Source organism: Megascapheus bottae, chromosome 11, assembly GCF_031878675.1.
Source record: "Megascapheus bottae isolate mThoBot1 chromosome 11, mThoBot2.hap1, whole genome shotgun sequence".
Lineage (NCBI taxonomy): Eukaryota > Metazoa > Chordata > Mammalia > Rodentia > Geomyidae > Megascapheus > Megascapheus bottae.
The window spans coordinates 43,965,852-43,981,062 of NC_143519.1; the positions used below are offsets into that span (position 1 = coordinate 43,965,852).

A 15,211-nucleotide genomic window follows, 5' to 3' on the forward strand; every position below is an offset into this window, starting at 1 on the left:
TCACAACTGGTCAGGGCACTAGATGCTTTCTATTTAGGCAGATGGAGAAGACTGTTACCCTAACAACACAGAATTCGTGTGGACGCAGCTTATCATAAATGCTCTCCATTAAAGAACTTGTATCTTTTCCTTTTTCTTTCTTTCTTTTTTTAAACTGCAGAGGAGAAAGGAAATGCTCAAAAACTCCCTTCTTGTGGGTGGGACTTAATTTTTAAAGGCTCCAACTCTGCTAGCTTTGCTGATGAAGTTCTTCAGGAGATCATGATCCATTTCTGCAAAGCCTGAAGTCTGTGTCACTACAGTCAGGTGGTTTATGCAAAACCTGAAGCAGAATTCTTCCAGATCCTAGAACAAGGGAAACAGCAGTGACAAACTCACATATCCCAGTGCAATGCAACATAGCAAGACTGCTCAATCAAGGAAAGGGGTGCAATAATACTGTACCTAAAGAACAGTTATAAAAACTACAAAGAATATAGTAGCATGGACTGAAGTATATAAAATAGCATGAACCCAAGCCTGTAGGAATACAAATAGTACAAAGTCAAGTTCCTTCAACCAATGCAAAGAATCTGGCTTTTTCCCAAAGAGAGGTGACTTCTTCAGTATGTGTTTTGAATGCTAGCACTTGTAACTATTCTTTCCACATTTCAATATGTGTTCAAAGTACTATATTCCCATTTATGCTCCCTTAGACTCTTTAAATGTTTCTACCTGCAAAGACTGTAGAAGGTGTGAACCATAACAAGTATTGACGCTGGAACTGACTGCCAAGAGCTCATATTTGTAACCCTAGCTACTCAGGAAGCTGAGTAGCTATAACCAGCCCAGGTAGCAAAGTCCATGAGTTCTTCTCTCCAATTATGCAGCAAAAAGCCACAAGTGGAGGTGTAGTCCAAGTGGTAAAGTAGAAGCCTTGAACACAAAGCTCAAGGACAGCACCCAGGCACTGAGTTCAAGCCCCAGGACTGACACCAAAGAGGAAAAAAAAAGTAATGCCAGGAAAATGCTTTCCTTTTATAACAGGTCATTGCTGCTTTTCCTTTTCAAGATGACAGTGTGGAATAGATGGATTTTACCACACTATACATACCTTTAGCACTTAACTAAAGAGTAGCTCAGTGTGTGCTGAACATGTGCAAAGTGCTGAGTTCAATCCCAAACCAAAAAAATATGTATCATGCTGCAATTGTATACAATTATATACTATATACGATTATATTCATTTGTTTCTATAGTGCTAGAGATTGAACTAAGCCCTTACGAGTGATAGGTAAGTACTCTGTTCATGAGCTACACTTCCATGCCAGTAGATACAATTTTTTTCCCCTGGAGAAAATTAAGACTAGCCTGCTGAACCCCAATAAGCCTTAGAACCTGGGCTATTCAGTCATCAGATCCAGTGACAGTGCAGTCTTATTTTTAAAGTTTCTTCTCTATGTTGCTAAAACTAATTTGTTTTTCAAGCTCTAAGTAAGGCAGTGCTTATAAGGTCTTCTGTGGTATTCACACTGCTGAAGGAGCCCTCTGAGATCACCTGACCCACGAGCACCCCCCAGTATGGCTTTGGACTCCTCTCAACTCATCCTTTCCTAAAACACCAGCTCCTGGTGGGTCTTGGACCTTGATGCTGGTTCCTTTCCATTCTCCTTCCCTAGAGTCCCTTTCTTACCTTAAGTCCTAACTGAGTGACAAGGACTGGATCCTCAAGCCAGCTGATGGCATAGCCTCACTGCTCTCCCTCTACTTCTAAACTCTAGACTTGTTTATGCAACTTGCATAGGAGGGCATGTTCACCTGCGTGCCTCCCAGACAACCCATACAGACCAGCCAAACTGCTAGTTCCCCTCTGCTCCTCACTGCCTTCCTAGCTAAATGTGGTCATTTTGAGCTGGACAAAAACCTTGACATCAACTTTAAGTTTTCTTTATTTCTTCTTTTCCTTACTTTACATCCAACCCATCAGCAAATCTTACTGTCTCCATTTTCAAAATATACTCACAATCCAGTGGCTTTTCACCTCCCACACAGCTCAGCTGATGCCTTGGGCCAGTCCACCCTCTTGGCACACTGAAGCTGCAGCTTCCCCACACACCCCCACCTTCTGTCCTCTGTGCTGTTCAAGGTGGGTACAGAATTTTTGTTTTCATGTAAGATGAAAAAACTCAATTTCAAGTACTTAGAAATTATATATAATGTGACACAGAGGGAGAAAAAAATCAAGTTGCTGGAGGTTTAGTGTTCTCTGGTTAATGAGTCATTTCCTTCCTCATATGGTTTTTATTTTCTACATTTTCGTCACTAAGCATATTATTGTTTATGTAATACTCCTTTTCTACTAAAATGCCCCACTTTTTCACCAGGGGAAAGGATATCCTTATACCAAAAGGAAACTGACTCCAAGAAATTATAGCTTGTTTCCTAAAGATTTGGCTCAAAAATAGGGTTCCTTTCCTTTCTTTATTATCATGACAATACATGGCCACCCTAGAAAGCTCAGAAAAAAAGAAAAAAAAAAGCAAAGAGAAATAAAAATCTCCCATCATACCACCAATCTACAGATAAGTGTTACACTCAAATCTTTGTTTCCTATATAGACCAGACATTTCAGTCTTACTCAGTTATTTCTACTTTGAAAAAAGATAGGATTATTGTCACTTCTTTATGCTGTATCTTAAAGAGCTGCATAATTTCACATCAATATTTTATAAACAAACTTCTGTTCACATTGATTTTTTTTCTAATTTTCCAAGATTAGAAACATGCTGCAGCCGGGTGCAGTGGCTCACGCCTGTAATCCTACTGCTCAGGAGGCTGAGATCTGAGGAGTGTGGTTCAAAGCCAGCCCGGGCACTAAAATCCATGAGATTCTTATCTCCAATTAACCACTAGAAAACTGGAAGTGTGGCACTGTGTCTCAAGGGGTAGGGTGGTAGCCTTGAGCTGAAGAGCTCAGGGACAATGCCCAGGCCCAGAGTAAAAAAAAGAGGACCGGGAGTTTAGCCTAGTGGTAGAGTGCTTGCCTAGCATTCACAAAGGCCGGGGTTCAATTCCTCAGTACCGCACACACAGAAAAAAGCCAGAAGTGGTGCTCAGGTTGGTCTTACCTGTGCATCGTACTTCACAGCGGCAGAGAGCAGTGCAATGGCATTCTCCTCACAGATTCCTTGCTTGATAGTTTGTTGGCAGAGTTTTTTCAAGTGACTTTCTCTATAAAATGTGGCCAAATCTAACAGTCCTGGTGGGAAGAAGTGTTTATTGAGAGGTGTTGGGTAGGCATGTCGAGCATCCTGACCAAAACTCACTTTACCATGTCATGCACGCGGAGTGCTGTGTAAACAAACCACCCGATTCACACGTGGAGTGTGCAGCTCACCTAAGATGGTGGCAAGACTTAGCTCACACTGTGACAGAGCCCAGCCTTTATGAGGAAAAGTGGCTGTGGATATGGCCCTGTGGTGCATTTCACAGTCCTGGATTGAACCGCCAGCATCAAATGCGTAACAAGAAATGAAGCTCTTTTCACTGGACCATGTCTGCCTCCTGTAACTGTCTTATCTCTCTACTCCTCTCTATTACAAAACTCCTAGAGGAGTTGTCTATATTTGCTTATCTCTCATTCTGTCTTCAAAAAGCCAGTCCAAGCAAAATCCTACCCCACCACTCACAGGGAACCCAAGGTCCTTTCCCACAAAGTTCACATCAAATTAGCGGAGGTTGATGACACTTCCTGGCACTGTCTGCCTCTTGCATATGTTTTTTTTTTTTCTCCTTTATTAGGGACTACCAAATTCTCTTGGTTGGGCCATTCTACCCAACTTCCAAACATATGAGTGCCCCACCATTCAAACTCAAATACTTATTATTTCAGCAAAAGAGCTCCAGCACCTTGGTTTTAAATATCTATACCTTTCTGTACATCACTTTTATAATAATAAAAACTAAAAAAAAAAACCATCAATACCATCTATAGATGCAGATAGGTCCTGTGGTATTACCTGTCACCAGTTTCAACTAGTTTTCTGGAGACCAAGTGACAGATACACATCAGTTCACTCTCATCTGTCGTGATGGATAACAGGATGGCTCCTTGTCAGTAATCGCAAGATGCTATCTGTGTTCAGATATTGCCCTCTGTATCTTCATCAGTGTTTAATTAGCAGAGAGAAAGTTACTGAGGAATGAGTGCTCTTGAGGGCATGTGGCTTGACTAACATACATGCGTCTTCTGCCCTTGTATGAATGGAGCTCCAGCATTGGGCACCCACAGGCCAGACACTCTTGGCACACACCTATGCCAGGTCTACAGTTAGTCCTGGTTGCTACATGATCAACAGATTGGCTAACTATTGCTTATTAGAATACTGTTACATCCTCAAGTTCCCCTTTCATGCAGAGGGCTGGCCTTCCCTGAGTGCCTGAAAGAAGCAGCTGATATTTCCTTTTTGTTAGCTATTACCTGGCCTTGTGTTTGTCTCCCAGTAGGTTTTGGTACATGTGGTAGAATCTGATCAGAAACCTGCCTTCATTATAAAATGGCAAAGAGAAACAAATGAGGGAAGGAAGACCTGAGAAGGACATGCGATCTTTCTGCAACCTTGAAATGTGAATTAATGAACTATTTGGAATCACTTCTCCTCAACTCTTAAATTCACACCAGTGACCCCAAACTCCAGACTCAATAGATGCAGTCCAGCCTGAAAAGAAGCCTGCCTGGAGCCCAGGCTTTGCACGTCCTGCATCTATCCCCTTATCCCACCTGTAGCTCACACATCAGCTATGTAGAAACCCATTAGGCCTGAGGCACATGTGTAGAAATTTCCTCCCTCTGACAAACCACACCACCTGTGTGCAAGCCCAGATGTGGCCCAGAATAGGGCTGGGCTACGTTTGGACATGCATACTGCAGAGCCTGCACAGTCCTTGTCATGCAAGATGTAGCTGCAATCCAGAAGCCAAGGGTCTGTCCTTCCTGCAACCCTGCATCCTACCCACAAACCAAATCTTAGAGTGGCCTTCAGTACCTACTGAAGGTGGGATTTGATGGACATATGGTATCTGAAGTTAACTGCATCAGTTTTTAGATAGACAATATGTAGATAGCTATTGGGCTTCTTCCCCTTTGTTATGGTGCACCTACCAAAAAGCAAGCGAGAAATAAAATAAAAATGGTCGCTGAGATGTTAATTAAGCAATTCAAACTCCTTTAACTTTTCAGTTGGCAACACACTGCAGACTGAATTGCTCTCTACCTCCTTCATCTTGGCTGATGACACTTCTCCTGACCCAACTATGCATGCCAAACACCTCAGCAAAGTCAAGTCTTCTCCTTGCACAGGCCATTCCATCAATAAATCTAATCCAGAATCCAATCTCTTCTCAACATCTCCACCGCTACACCCTCTAACCCCCGACACCAACATTTCTCACCTGTACAGTTAAAATGATTAACTTTGTATAAACAAATCAATTTCTCTCATAGCAAAGCTGCTAGCTGTTGCCCCCGAATGTGCATACACACCATATTCTGCCCTTTCTCCAAATCATGAAATGCTTGGCTGTGGCATCCGGATATTCTTACTTTCCCAGTCTCCTGTGCAATCAGGTATGGCTGGACTGCTCTGGTCCACTGTACAAGGCTCTTTTTTTCACAGACTTTGGGACTTCTCCTTTTTATCTTTGTCTCCATCCCTTCCTCCATCCTGCAGCCTGTGATTACCTAGTGATAGTTTAATATACTGACCTCTCTCTACCCAGGCAACCTTTATGTGAAGTAATAACCATGGCAGAGTTTGGGTTCATAGCCTGGGGATATACTTCAGTGGTAAAGCCTGCATAAGACTGTGGGTTCCATCTCTTGAAAATCCCTCCTAGACACCCCCCCCCAAAAAAAAGAGTTTGAAGTCAACTCACAGAAAAGAACTTCCTCTGACAACCTGCACTGTTATTTTCTTTTAGGCTCTATAAAAACCACCTGTCAACATTTAGCCAATTTCTTGGTAAAATTCTTTGGCAGTTACCTACTGCCTCCTCAGGAGGAAGGCTGATGCTATCTGTATATAAGTATTCCAGGAAGGCTCGGTACACAGGATAGGAAAATTCACTCATTTCTACGATATCATCCTCATTGTCTTCCAATGAAGAACGAAAATGCTCACACCTAAAGAAAGAAAGAAAACAGGTCTCATCAAGATCCAAGCCAGAGCCAAAGCCCTCCCCCTACCCCGCAGGATTACCTAAAGGATTCCCCTAAAGCTGCACACTTCACCACAATGCGGACCTTGCAACCCCAAACTCTTGGTCTCAGGGTGGCAGTACTGGAAGATGGCAGAACCTTTAAGAGGTGGTGTAGGTCTGGCACTGTAGAGCTCACACCCCTTTCTCCTTCTTTCCTCTGGTGCATGAATGCTCTTGCCATGCTATCCTATAACAGGCCCCAAACAATGAGGCCAGCCAGTCACTCACTGGAACCCCCAAACTGTGAGGAAAATAAGCTTTTGTAGCTAGACATACAGCAGATGTCCAGCATGCATGAGTTCAATCTCTACTGTTAATAGTTCATTGTTGTAGTGATGGAAAACACTAAGACAATATCCTTGCCTTGGCTCCTCACTTTCTCCACTAGCTTGAAGTTTATTCAACAAGGCTGCAAATGCAAACTACTACAGCTGCTGTGCGTGATGAGAGCAGCTGGGTGATGGTGAAGACAGCATCTTTCTCATAACATCCCTACCAAGATAAGGAAGGGCTATTTTATAAGTATGAGTCAATATATTTCTTGTGATCTATATCACAAGATACAGTGAACTGTGTTGCCTGAAAGTTCTTATGTGGAATCCAAACCTTCGAGCAAGTAAGTTAAGATGAGTCACTGTAGTTGGCCCTACTCCAGCATGACTGATGTCCAAACAGAAAGGGGAAATCTGGAGACAGACCCGATCTGAGGTAAGCTGTCACATGAATAGAAATGCTAGACATTGTCACGAACTATGAGAAGCCAAGAAAGGGCACGGGGCAGATCCTCCCTCCCAGCCTCATTAGAAAACCACTGCAGACAACTCAGACTTTCAGCCTCTGGGTCTGTGTCAGAGCCATTTCTGTGCCATACTGTTACAGAAAAGTGACTCACTTGCTTCCCCAATGAAGGCTTATGTGCTACCATGGTGAGAGTGAATTAATGAGACATAGCCTGACTCTATGAAAGAGGAACTGGAGGCTGAAATGTCATTTTGAGTCTATGAATAATGCGGAGAGGATTTTAATACCAATTATACAACAATATGATAAATTTCAAAATCATTATGCTACAAGGGAAAAGCTGGGCGCAAAAGAAGCCATACCATGTAACTTAGTCCTAAAAAATGTAAGTAATTAGTGGTGACAGAAAGAGCTGAGGCTGCTCAGGCTGGGGCTAGCGGGCTCATCCAAGTGGCAGAACTATCCCAGGTCTGGATGTATGGAGGTGGACCATGTCTCATATGTGTCAAAACTCATCCAATGGCACACTTGAAATGGGTGCTGCTCATTGCTCATTAATTAAACATAAAAAGTGGTTTTACACATCTTTATATTGCCATCACCCAAAAAACCTCATTGATGTCCAAAAGCTTGATATTCTCTGAAAATATCTGAGTCCTCTGAAAATTACTATCCTATGGCTGACTGACAAAGCGCTACCATGTGCTGAGCTCAGTCTCCTGGCAGTGACGATAACTTGGGTCAATGCGCTTGAGAAGCATTAAATACTGTCAGCCAATGTGGCTGACAGTGGATGGAACATTTTCTAACCCCGAAGGAGTGACCACAGGACTGTTTCCCTACCACGCATCAGCATTGTCCCACTGCATGCACTAGTTCCCGTTTCCCAAATTCTGTTTTTCATGGTTGCACTGCTCCCACAGGCAAAGAACATCTATGAACCTTTTTCATCAACACTGAAATGCCTCAACAACCGCTCTCTCAGATATATGCTAGCATTAATGAAAAATATTTACTGGCTGGGCACTGGGAGCTCACACCTGTAACCCTACCTTCTCAGGAGGCTGAGATCTGCGAATGACAGTACAGAGCCAGCCTGGACAGGAAAGTCCACGAGACTCATCTCTAATAAACCACCAGAAAGTCAAAGTGGAGCTGTGGCTCAAAGTGACAGAACACTAGCTTAGAGCAAAAAATGCCCAGGGACACTGCCCAGGCCCTGAGTTCAAATCCCACAACCAACAAAATGTGCTAAAGTGCTCTGAAGTCCCTCGGACAAAGGAAATAATTGTTGAATGGAATGACTGATCTTAATTCTGAGAATAAATGATCCCTTACCTAATTTTGAGAAGGACTTTGTGTGTATAAATGTATTTTCCATCCACCAGGAACTTGAGATCTGCAGTGTCTGGGTTGTCAAATTCCCTCCTCAGTGACTCAGCCACAGTGAGATGGTCATCAGATTCTAGGAGAACAACACAACACAAGGCTTCTAGGCTCAGCCACAGCCACTTGGCCTGCAGGCTCACACCCACAGGCCTGGATGAGGCCTTGTTCTTCCAACTCACAAAATACCGATTAACACATAACTGACCAACCGAGCAATGCTTTTCCCACTAAATATGGATTCACATCTCTACAACCCGTAAAGATTAAAAAAACCAACAAACTCACACCTTTCTGCTTGTAAGTCTGGCCAAAAGAGAGTAAGTTCCAGTTTGCTTCACTACTTTTGAATGAAATAATAAAATGGTTGAATGAATATACATACACACTTCTCTTATTACAGTAAAAAAGCAATCAAATAAAATGACTTCTAATTTGGTATTGGTGGTGATTCCTGATAATTTTAAGAAAAGTAACCGAGTTCTCTTTCACAGGAACCCATCCAAAGGAAATGAATCTGAACCCTTCCCCCCAAGGAAATCCTGTAACCAAAATAAAAGCACTAGGTTCTCTCTTCCTGGTTTTGAGACATGTGGTACATGAACAGGGACCAGCTCACCCACAGAGAGGAGGCGCCAGGTGACAGCAGGGGTGGCAAAGCAGGCAAACACATCATCGGTGCAGGAGAAGTGGGTGAGGTGAGGGAGGATGATGGACTGGCCCCGGCACTGGCCCCACATGTACACGTGCCCGCCCTGGGTCTTGGCTGCAGACGTGTGGGTGGAGTGACAGGCTGCAATCTCTACGACCCTAAATTCACAAGCAAACACCACAGAAATACAGTAAGCAGGAGGAAAGTGAGACTGTCTCTACCACCCCTCCATGTAACTGATCTGAGGCATCGTAAACTTAACTGAAAGAAGTGGATCTAAGGAGACAGAGACAGAGGAAAAAAAATCAAAAAACAAGACTTGGGGGCTGGGAGTGTGGCCTAGTGGTAGAGTGCTTGCCTAGCATGCAGGAAACCCTGGGTTTGATTTCTTAGTACTACATACACAGAAAAGGCCGGAGGTGGTGCTGTGGCTCAAGAGTAGAGTGATAACCTTGAGAAAGCTCAAGGACAGTGCCCAGGACCTGAGTTCAGTCCCCAGGACTGGCAAAAAAAAAAAAAAAAAAGACTTGGACAGCTTACCTCCTAAATTTTCAGGTATCGAACACTGGAACTACACTTCAATGACATTTATTATTCATCTGTTTTAAGGATCTGTTTATTACTCCTAAAAGCCAGTAGGCCTATAAAAAAATATACCCTATCTCATTCTGAAATTTAGTATAAGCAAGTCAAAAAGAAAAGGATGATTGAGTATATATTTCTTAAAACATTACTAGGTAATCAAGAAAGACATAGACTATCTTGACTCAGAGTGAATAAATGCATGTTTTAATCATATCTTTGCCACTCCAAGTTGGAAGTGTAACAGTGGTAGAGTTCATGGCCCCGGATTCAATCCCCAGCTCAAAAAGATCAACTTCCCCCAGCTAGAGGTTAAGGAGAGTACGTGGAGAGTCACACAGCTCCCACTGGTAGCATATCTTCAGTATGTTGTTTGTTTTCTTTCTGTTTTGTTTTGGGCATGCTGAGAGTGAAACCCAGGGCTAAATCAACTACAGCCACACAGCAGTTTCCTGGACTGGCTCAGTGAAGACACTTTAAGTTCATGAGTGCAGGAGACGTAGTTCTGAGAATACTTCCTAAGGAAAATATTGTTCTATTGATAGGGAATAATTTCTGTTCTATATGACTGAGCTACTACTCAACCTTAAAGAAGGCAGTAACTCCTTCTCTGACCCCTAAATAAAGCCGTATCTCAATTCTGCCACAATGGCAATGGTCCCAGAAACTTCAGAGCTGGGCTCACAGCTTCATGGTGGCCTTTCAGTTCTCTCATGAGTCACTGTTTCCAGAATGGCAAGTTCCCAAGCAATGCTTTTTTTTTTTTTTTTTTTTTTGGCCAATCCTGGGCTTGAGCTCAGGGCCTGAGCACTGTCCTTGGACTTTCTCAAAGCTAGAGCTCTACCACTTGAGCCTCAGCACCACTTCAGGCTTTTCTCTATGTATGTGGTACCGAGGAATCAAACCGAGGTCTTCATGCATGCTAGGCAAGCACTCTACCACTAGGCCAAATTCCCGGACCCGCAATGCTCTTCTTTCTTTGTAAGTATTTCTATCAGCCTGGCATTAGCCAGAGACATCCCGCTTATCTATGACACCCACAGCTGCCCTGGTGCCCTAGACCTAGACTTTCTCTCTCCTTAGCCCCAAATCAAACCAAAGTGGCAGACATCACATCCACTAAAACTGAGAGCCAGCATTAAGGCTGTGCAGAACGAAGCTTCCGCTTCAATGCTGCCTTCACTCAGATAACTTCGGTTGCAGACCATGTAGTCCTACAGGCAGATGTATTCACGGTCCTCCAGGATTACTCTGATGGCTACCATGCCTGTTCAGCAATGTTTCTTCATTCCTCTGCCTTACAAACCTCAGCTAACTTGTAAGGCTCAGTAATTTCACTGTATTTTCACACGTGTAAGGTTCACCTTTGGGTTCAGATTGCAAGTTCTCAGCAGGCCTGATCACATACAACACAGTGCCTTAGTAAATGCAACTTACAGGGTAACTGGGGAAGATTCTACAACTTAGGTCAGCTGAGGTTGGGTAACACTGCATTGGCCAAGGGCAGCAGTGGGAGGGAAAATGCCCTCCCCTGCTTCTTCAAGGAGATGTTTCCCAATCAGAGGAAAATTGCTCAACACAACCTGGAGGCTGAGGTGTTGGCTCACCTCACAACGCTGACACATGGTGTCTCGAGGCCAGCCCAAGCAATTTCACTGATTAGAGGATACTCTCAGCTCTTGAATACCCAGAAATACCAGAGGGAAAGGCAATGATGTACCACAGTAGAGAACCTGGGTTTCAGGTTTGAATCTCAACTCTACTTCAGGACTGAGGGGCAGTAAGAAAACCCCTTAGCCTCTGGGGGCCCCAGTTTGTTACACTGCTGGTTTGGCATGGGAATTAAATGATGAAATGAACACTAAGTGCCAAGCACCGTGTCTAGTGTACACGTGGCATAAGTTTTTCTTAATGTTCATAATGCTGTCAAGGACAAAATTACAATGATTTAGTATAATGATCTTAATTGGCTTCATTTTCAATTCTAGAATCTGACATTTCATTCCAGAAACAACCTAAGTGTTCCAATGGTGATTGGTTACATGGGCAGAGAAGGGCTGAAGAAGGCAAAAAGAAAGACAGTTACTCTACTCATAAAGCAGGGATCCAGAGAGTAAATGGCCATCTGGTTGCCTCAGGTTACCTTTCTGCAATAAAGATTAAGGGAGGGGATGTCGCTCTCATGGGAGTTAAAATCGGTCTGTTTGAGAACTTTTGTAATCTCTCTAATCCTGATTTCTCAGAAGATCAGATAAACAACTTAGTTTCAGATCTTCGATGGGAAATTTACCATAAAAAACTTCATTTTGATTTTTAGTTTACTATGGAAAGCAAGCAGAGGTTTGTTCAAACCAAGGTGCCTCCTATAGTTTTTAATTCTCAGTATTCAGTGTTTCAAGTGAAAAAATGCTTCTCTAAGTAGGTACAGAATTTTTGTAAGCCTTCTCTAAAAGAGTCCTTTTTGCTGGGCACAGTGGCTCACGCCTGGAATCCTAGCACTCAGGAGGCTGAGATTTGAGGATCATGGTTCAAAGCCAGCCCAGACACTAAAGTCTGTGAGACCCTTATCTACAATTAACCACCAGAAAACTGGAAGTAGTGCTGTGGTCCAAGGGGTAGGGCGGTAGCCTTGAGCTGAAGAGCTCAGGGTCAATGCCCAGGCCCAGAGTTCAAGTCCCACAACCAAAAAACAAAACAAAACAAAAAAAGAGTCCTCTTTTTTACATTATCATGGCTGGGTTAGTCAACTGGCTCCAACTTCTATTCTGGGTCAAGGCTCCTCGACCCAAAGGAAGAGTCCATACTATCTGGTTTCCCAATAAGCATACTCATCAACAAATAAGTGAAGCAAAGAAGTAGGTAGAGGAAACTTACCTACTCAGAGAAATGTATATTCCCTATTTACTTCCTGACAAACAAATCTGAAGGTAGTAGCGCTAGTTCTCTGAGGTGGTCTGAACTGGACAGGACATGAGCTCAAGCTAATTAATCTCCACCTTAGAATTAGTTTTATTATTTTTCCAGAGGGAGGGGAAGGTGGGCACAGGCAAGGGATAAGGTGGTAGGTAGTGTGCTCTCACAGGCTTGTGGTGCAGAGGAAATGAGGTACCAGCAGAGTAGGGCATTAAAAACCATTTCTTGGGGATACTAAAAGGATATAGTTCTATAGGTGCAGGGCCTGCCCTAAGGAGTTTATGGTTTCACTCAAGAGAAGTGGCAGGACAATCAATTTCTAAATAATATAGGCACAGTCCCCCATACTCTGGTGAGTAAAGGAAGAGACCTGGTGAGTAGAGACTGGGTCCCAGCAGCTTTGGACTTCTGAGACATGGACTAAGAGCCTGTGAGACTGAGAAGTGAATGAGCCACATTGTAGGCAGCGGGCAGACACAGAATGGAGAAAGGTATACTGTTAGAGCTCCTAACAAAGCACATCCAGGGGAATCAAGCCATGAGATTTGCAAAGAACCATGCTATGTCTTATACCCGGGGGCCAGGGTTATGCCAGGCTGACTCCAGCAGCTGCTATAGGAACGATGAGTTGTCTTGATTCAAGTGGCAGGCAAATGTGCAACAGCTTGGTGAATGGGGCAGTGAGGGGAGGGAAGTAGTGTTCTGAGAAGTATCAATCTGGCAACAATGAGAAAGACAGTCTGAAAGGGAGCGAAAGGAGAGCCTGGGAAGCGAGCTTAGGGAGGCCAATCTCAGGAACAATACCACATTCAAGCCATCTCACCAAGGAAGAATCGGGGTGGCTTGGCTTTCCATGCAGAAGAAGGAGAAGAATCCAAGAGGGCCCTAGGAGAATGTATTTAGGAAAAGCTCAACCTAGAGGTGCTAATGGAGCTCCTGTGGGCTCAACATACAGAGTTGTACAGGAAATAAAGAAAAAGTCTTGAACATTTAACCACTCCATGGTAAAGCGTGTGCTCTCTCAGGGGAGAAGACGCTAGGCCATCCCAAAAATTTTTCCTTAAGCATGGGTGAGCTGCACATGCTCTCTGCCTGTCTAAGCCCTTTCATGATCACCTAAAAAGCACAGACTGTTACTTTTATTTTACTAATTATTTCTGTGCACTGAGAAACCTGATTAAAACAAAAAAATCAGGCTCCCTCTGTCTTGATAATATTCTATGAACAATACCACCAACTGGAACACAATACTGTACTGTGCAAAACAATCCAACATTAGCAAAGCAACATAATTTAGTCTCTGTGTTCCCTTCTTCAGTGCCTATCTTTAGACACTTAGTCTATCATTAGTCCTTCATGAGTGCAGGACTGCAGTCACTAAAGCAGCTGGTGACCCAGGCGGGGCTGGGGCAGGCAGAACAGAGGAGGGAGGTGAGGAGGCAGCATTGACACTGGCCGCCCAAGGCGTGGCCTTGTGACATTTACCTGGCACACCTCGCTCCACAAGGGAAGTCAGGGGTGGGGTGTGGGCCGGGCTGACCGCAGCAGCTGCTATACAGGAACAAGAGTAGAGAGAGTTTAGTGGGTGTCTTCACGATTGGGCTTGGAACCCAAGCAAACTGACATGAAACCTTTCTGTGCCTTGGGTCATTTTAAAAATTAACATTGTACCAAAAAGCAATGAAGGACAGGGGACAGTAGTGAAATTTGAACTCAGAACTTCATGCTTGTTAGGCAAGTACGGGGACCACTTGGGCCATGCCACCAGCCCTTTTTGCTCTATCTTTTAGATAAAGCCTTGCTTTACACCCAAGCTAGCCTGGGCCACAATTCTCCTATTAATAATTCCCACCAAAAGTAGGAAAAATTCAGTGTAGATGGATTCCCCCTTTTTTTCTCTGCTAGGAACTGAAGACCTGTTCTTGACCCCACCTTGAATTTAGTCCAAGTCCTCATTGGCCAGACTCCCATAAAAGAACCTCGAAGAGGCACAAGGCAGTTTCCTGAGGGAGAACTCATCACCTATACACAAGTATCAGCCACTAAAACAGGCAGAGAGATGTAGAATAAACCCTAGCGCCAATGACAGAGGCCAAATCAATACTGAGCAAGCTCAGAAATACTGCCACCCCCAACCAAAAATGGGAAAACTAAGGCCGTCAGGGACACCTCTCATTTAAAACATTCATCCAGGGTGTTTTGTCTCCCTGTCAAAATAATGTCTGTATAGACATAGGTACAAATGCATAACTGGCTCCATCTTTTCCCCACTTATAATTTAAAGGCAATTACAGTTTTTAAAAAGACAAAGGGCTGAGTGTAAGGTCTGGCAGCCAGCGGCTCTCCAGTGGCTCAAACCTGTAACCTTGGCTACTTAGCAGCAGACAACTGGGAATCACAGTTTCAAGGACCATATGGAGGAAGAAAGCAAGATACTACCTCAAAGAAAGAAAGGAAGAAAGAAAGGGAAGGAAGGGAGGGAGGGAGGAAGGGAGGGAGGGAAAAAAAGAAAAACGGGTTGGAGACATAGCTTAATATATCATCTAAGGAGGCTCTGAGTTCAATACTCAGCACAGCCACCAAAAAAAAAAAAAAAAGGCAACAGAAACTCTTGAAGTCCCCAACTTGGTACTCATGTCAGTCATTGGTCATTCCCTGCTTTTCTGCTTCCTGTTCTTTCTCTTACAAGCTGTCTGTCCC

The 15,211-nt window shown here is 43.7% G+C and overlaps 1 protein-coding gene across 3 annotated transcripts in view; it reads right to left on the reverse strand.

Annotated features, from left to right (window-relative positions):
• Nucleotides 1-137: 137 nt before the first annotated feature.
• Nucleotides 138-15,211, reverse strand: part of Rcbtb2 (RCC1 and BTB domain containing protein 2) — a 33,172-nt gene continuing 18,098 nt past the window's right edge. Inside the window, exons 8-13 of one of the 3 annotated variants that reach the window (XM_090342144.1) lie at nucleotides 13,997-14,062; nucleotides 8,984-9,174; nucleotides 8,317-8,443; nucleotides 6,021-6,160; nucleotides 3,108-3,238; nucleotides 138-345 (exon numbers count right to left, since the gene is read on the reverse strand). In XM_090342144.1, coding sequence (XP_090198270.1) covers nucleotides 205-345; nucleotides 3,108-3,238; nucleotides 6,021-6,160; nucleotides 8,317-8,443; nucleotides 8,984-9,174; nucleotides 13,997-14,062 — 796 coding nt within the window. In that variant the 3' untranslated portion in view covers nucleotides 138-204. The remainder of the gene's footprint in view (nucleotides 346-3,107; nucleotides 3,239-6,020; nucleotides 6,161-8,316; nucleotides 8,444-8,983; nucleotides 9,175-13,996; nucleotides 14,063-15,211) is intronic. The other 2 variants (XM_090342143.1, XM_090342145.1) reach the window with 2 other exon arrangements.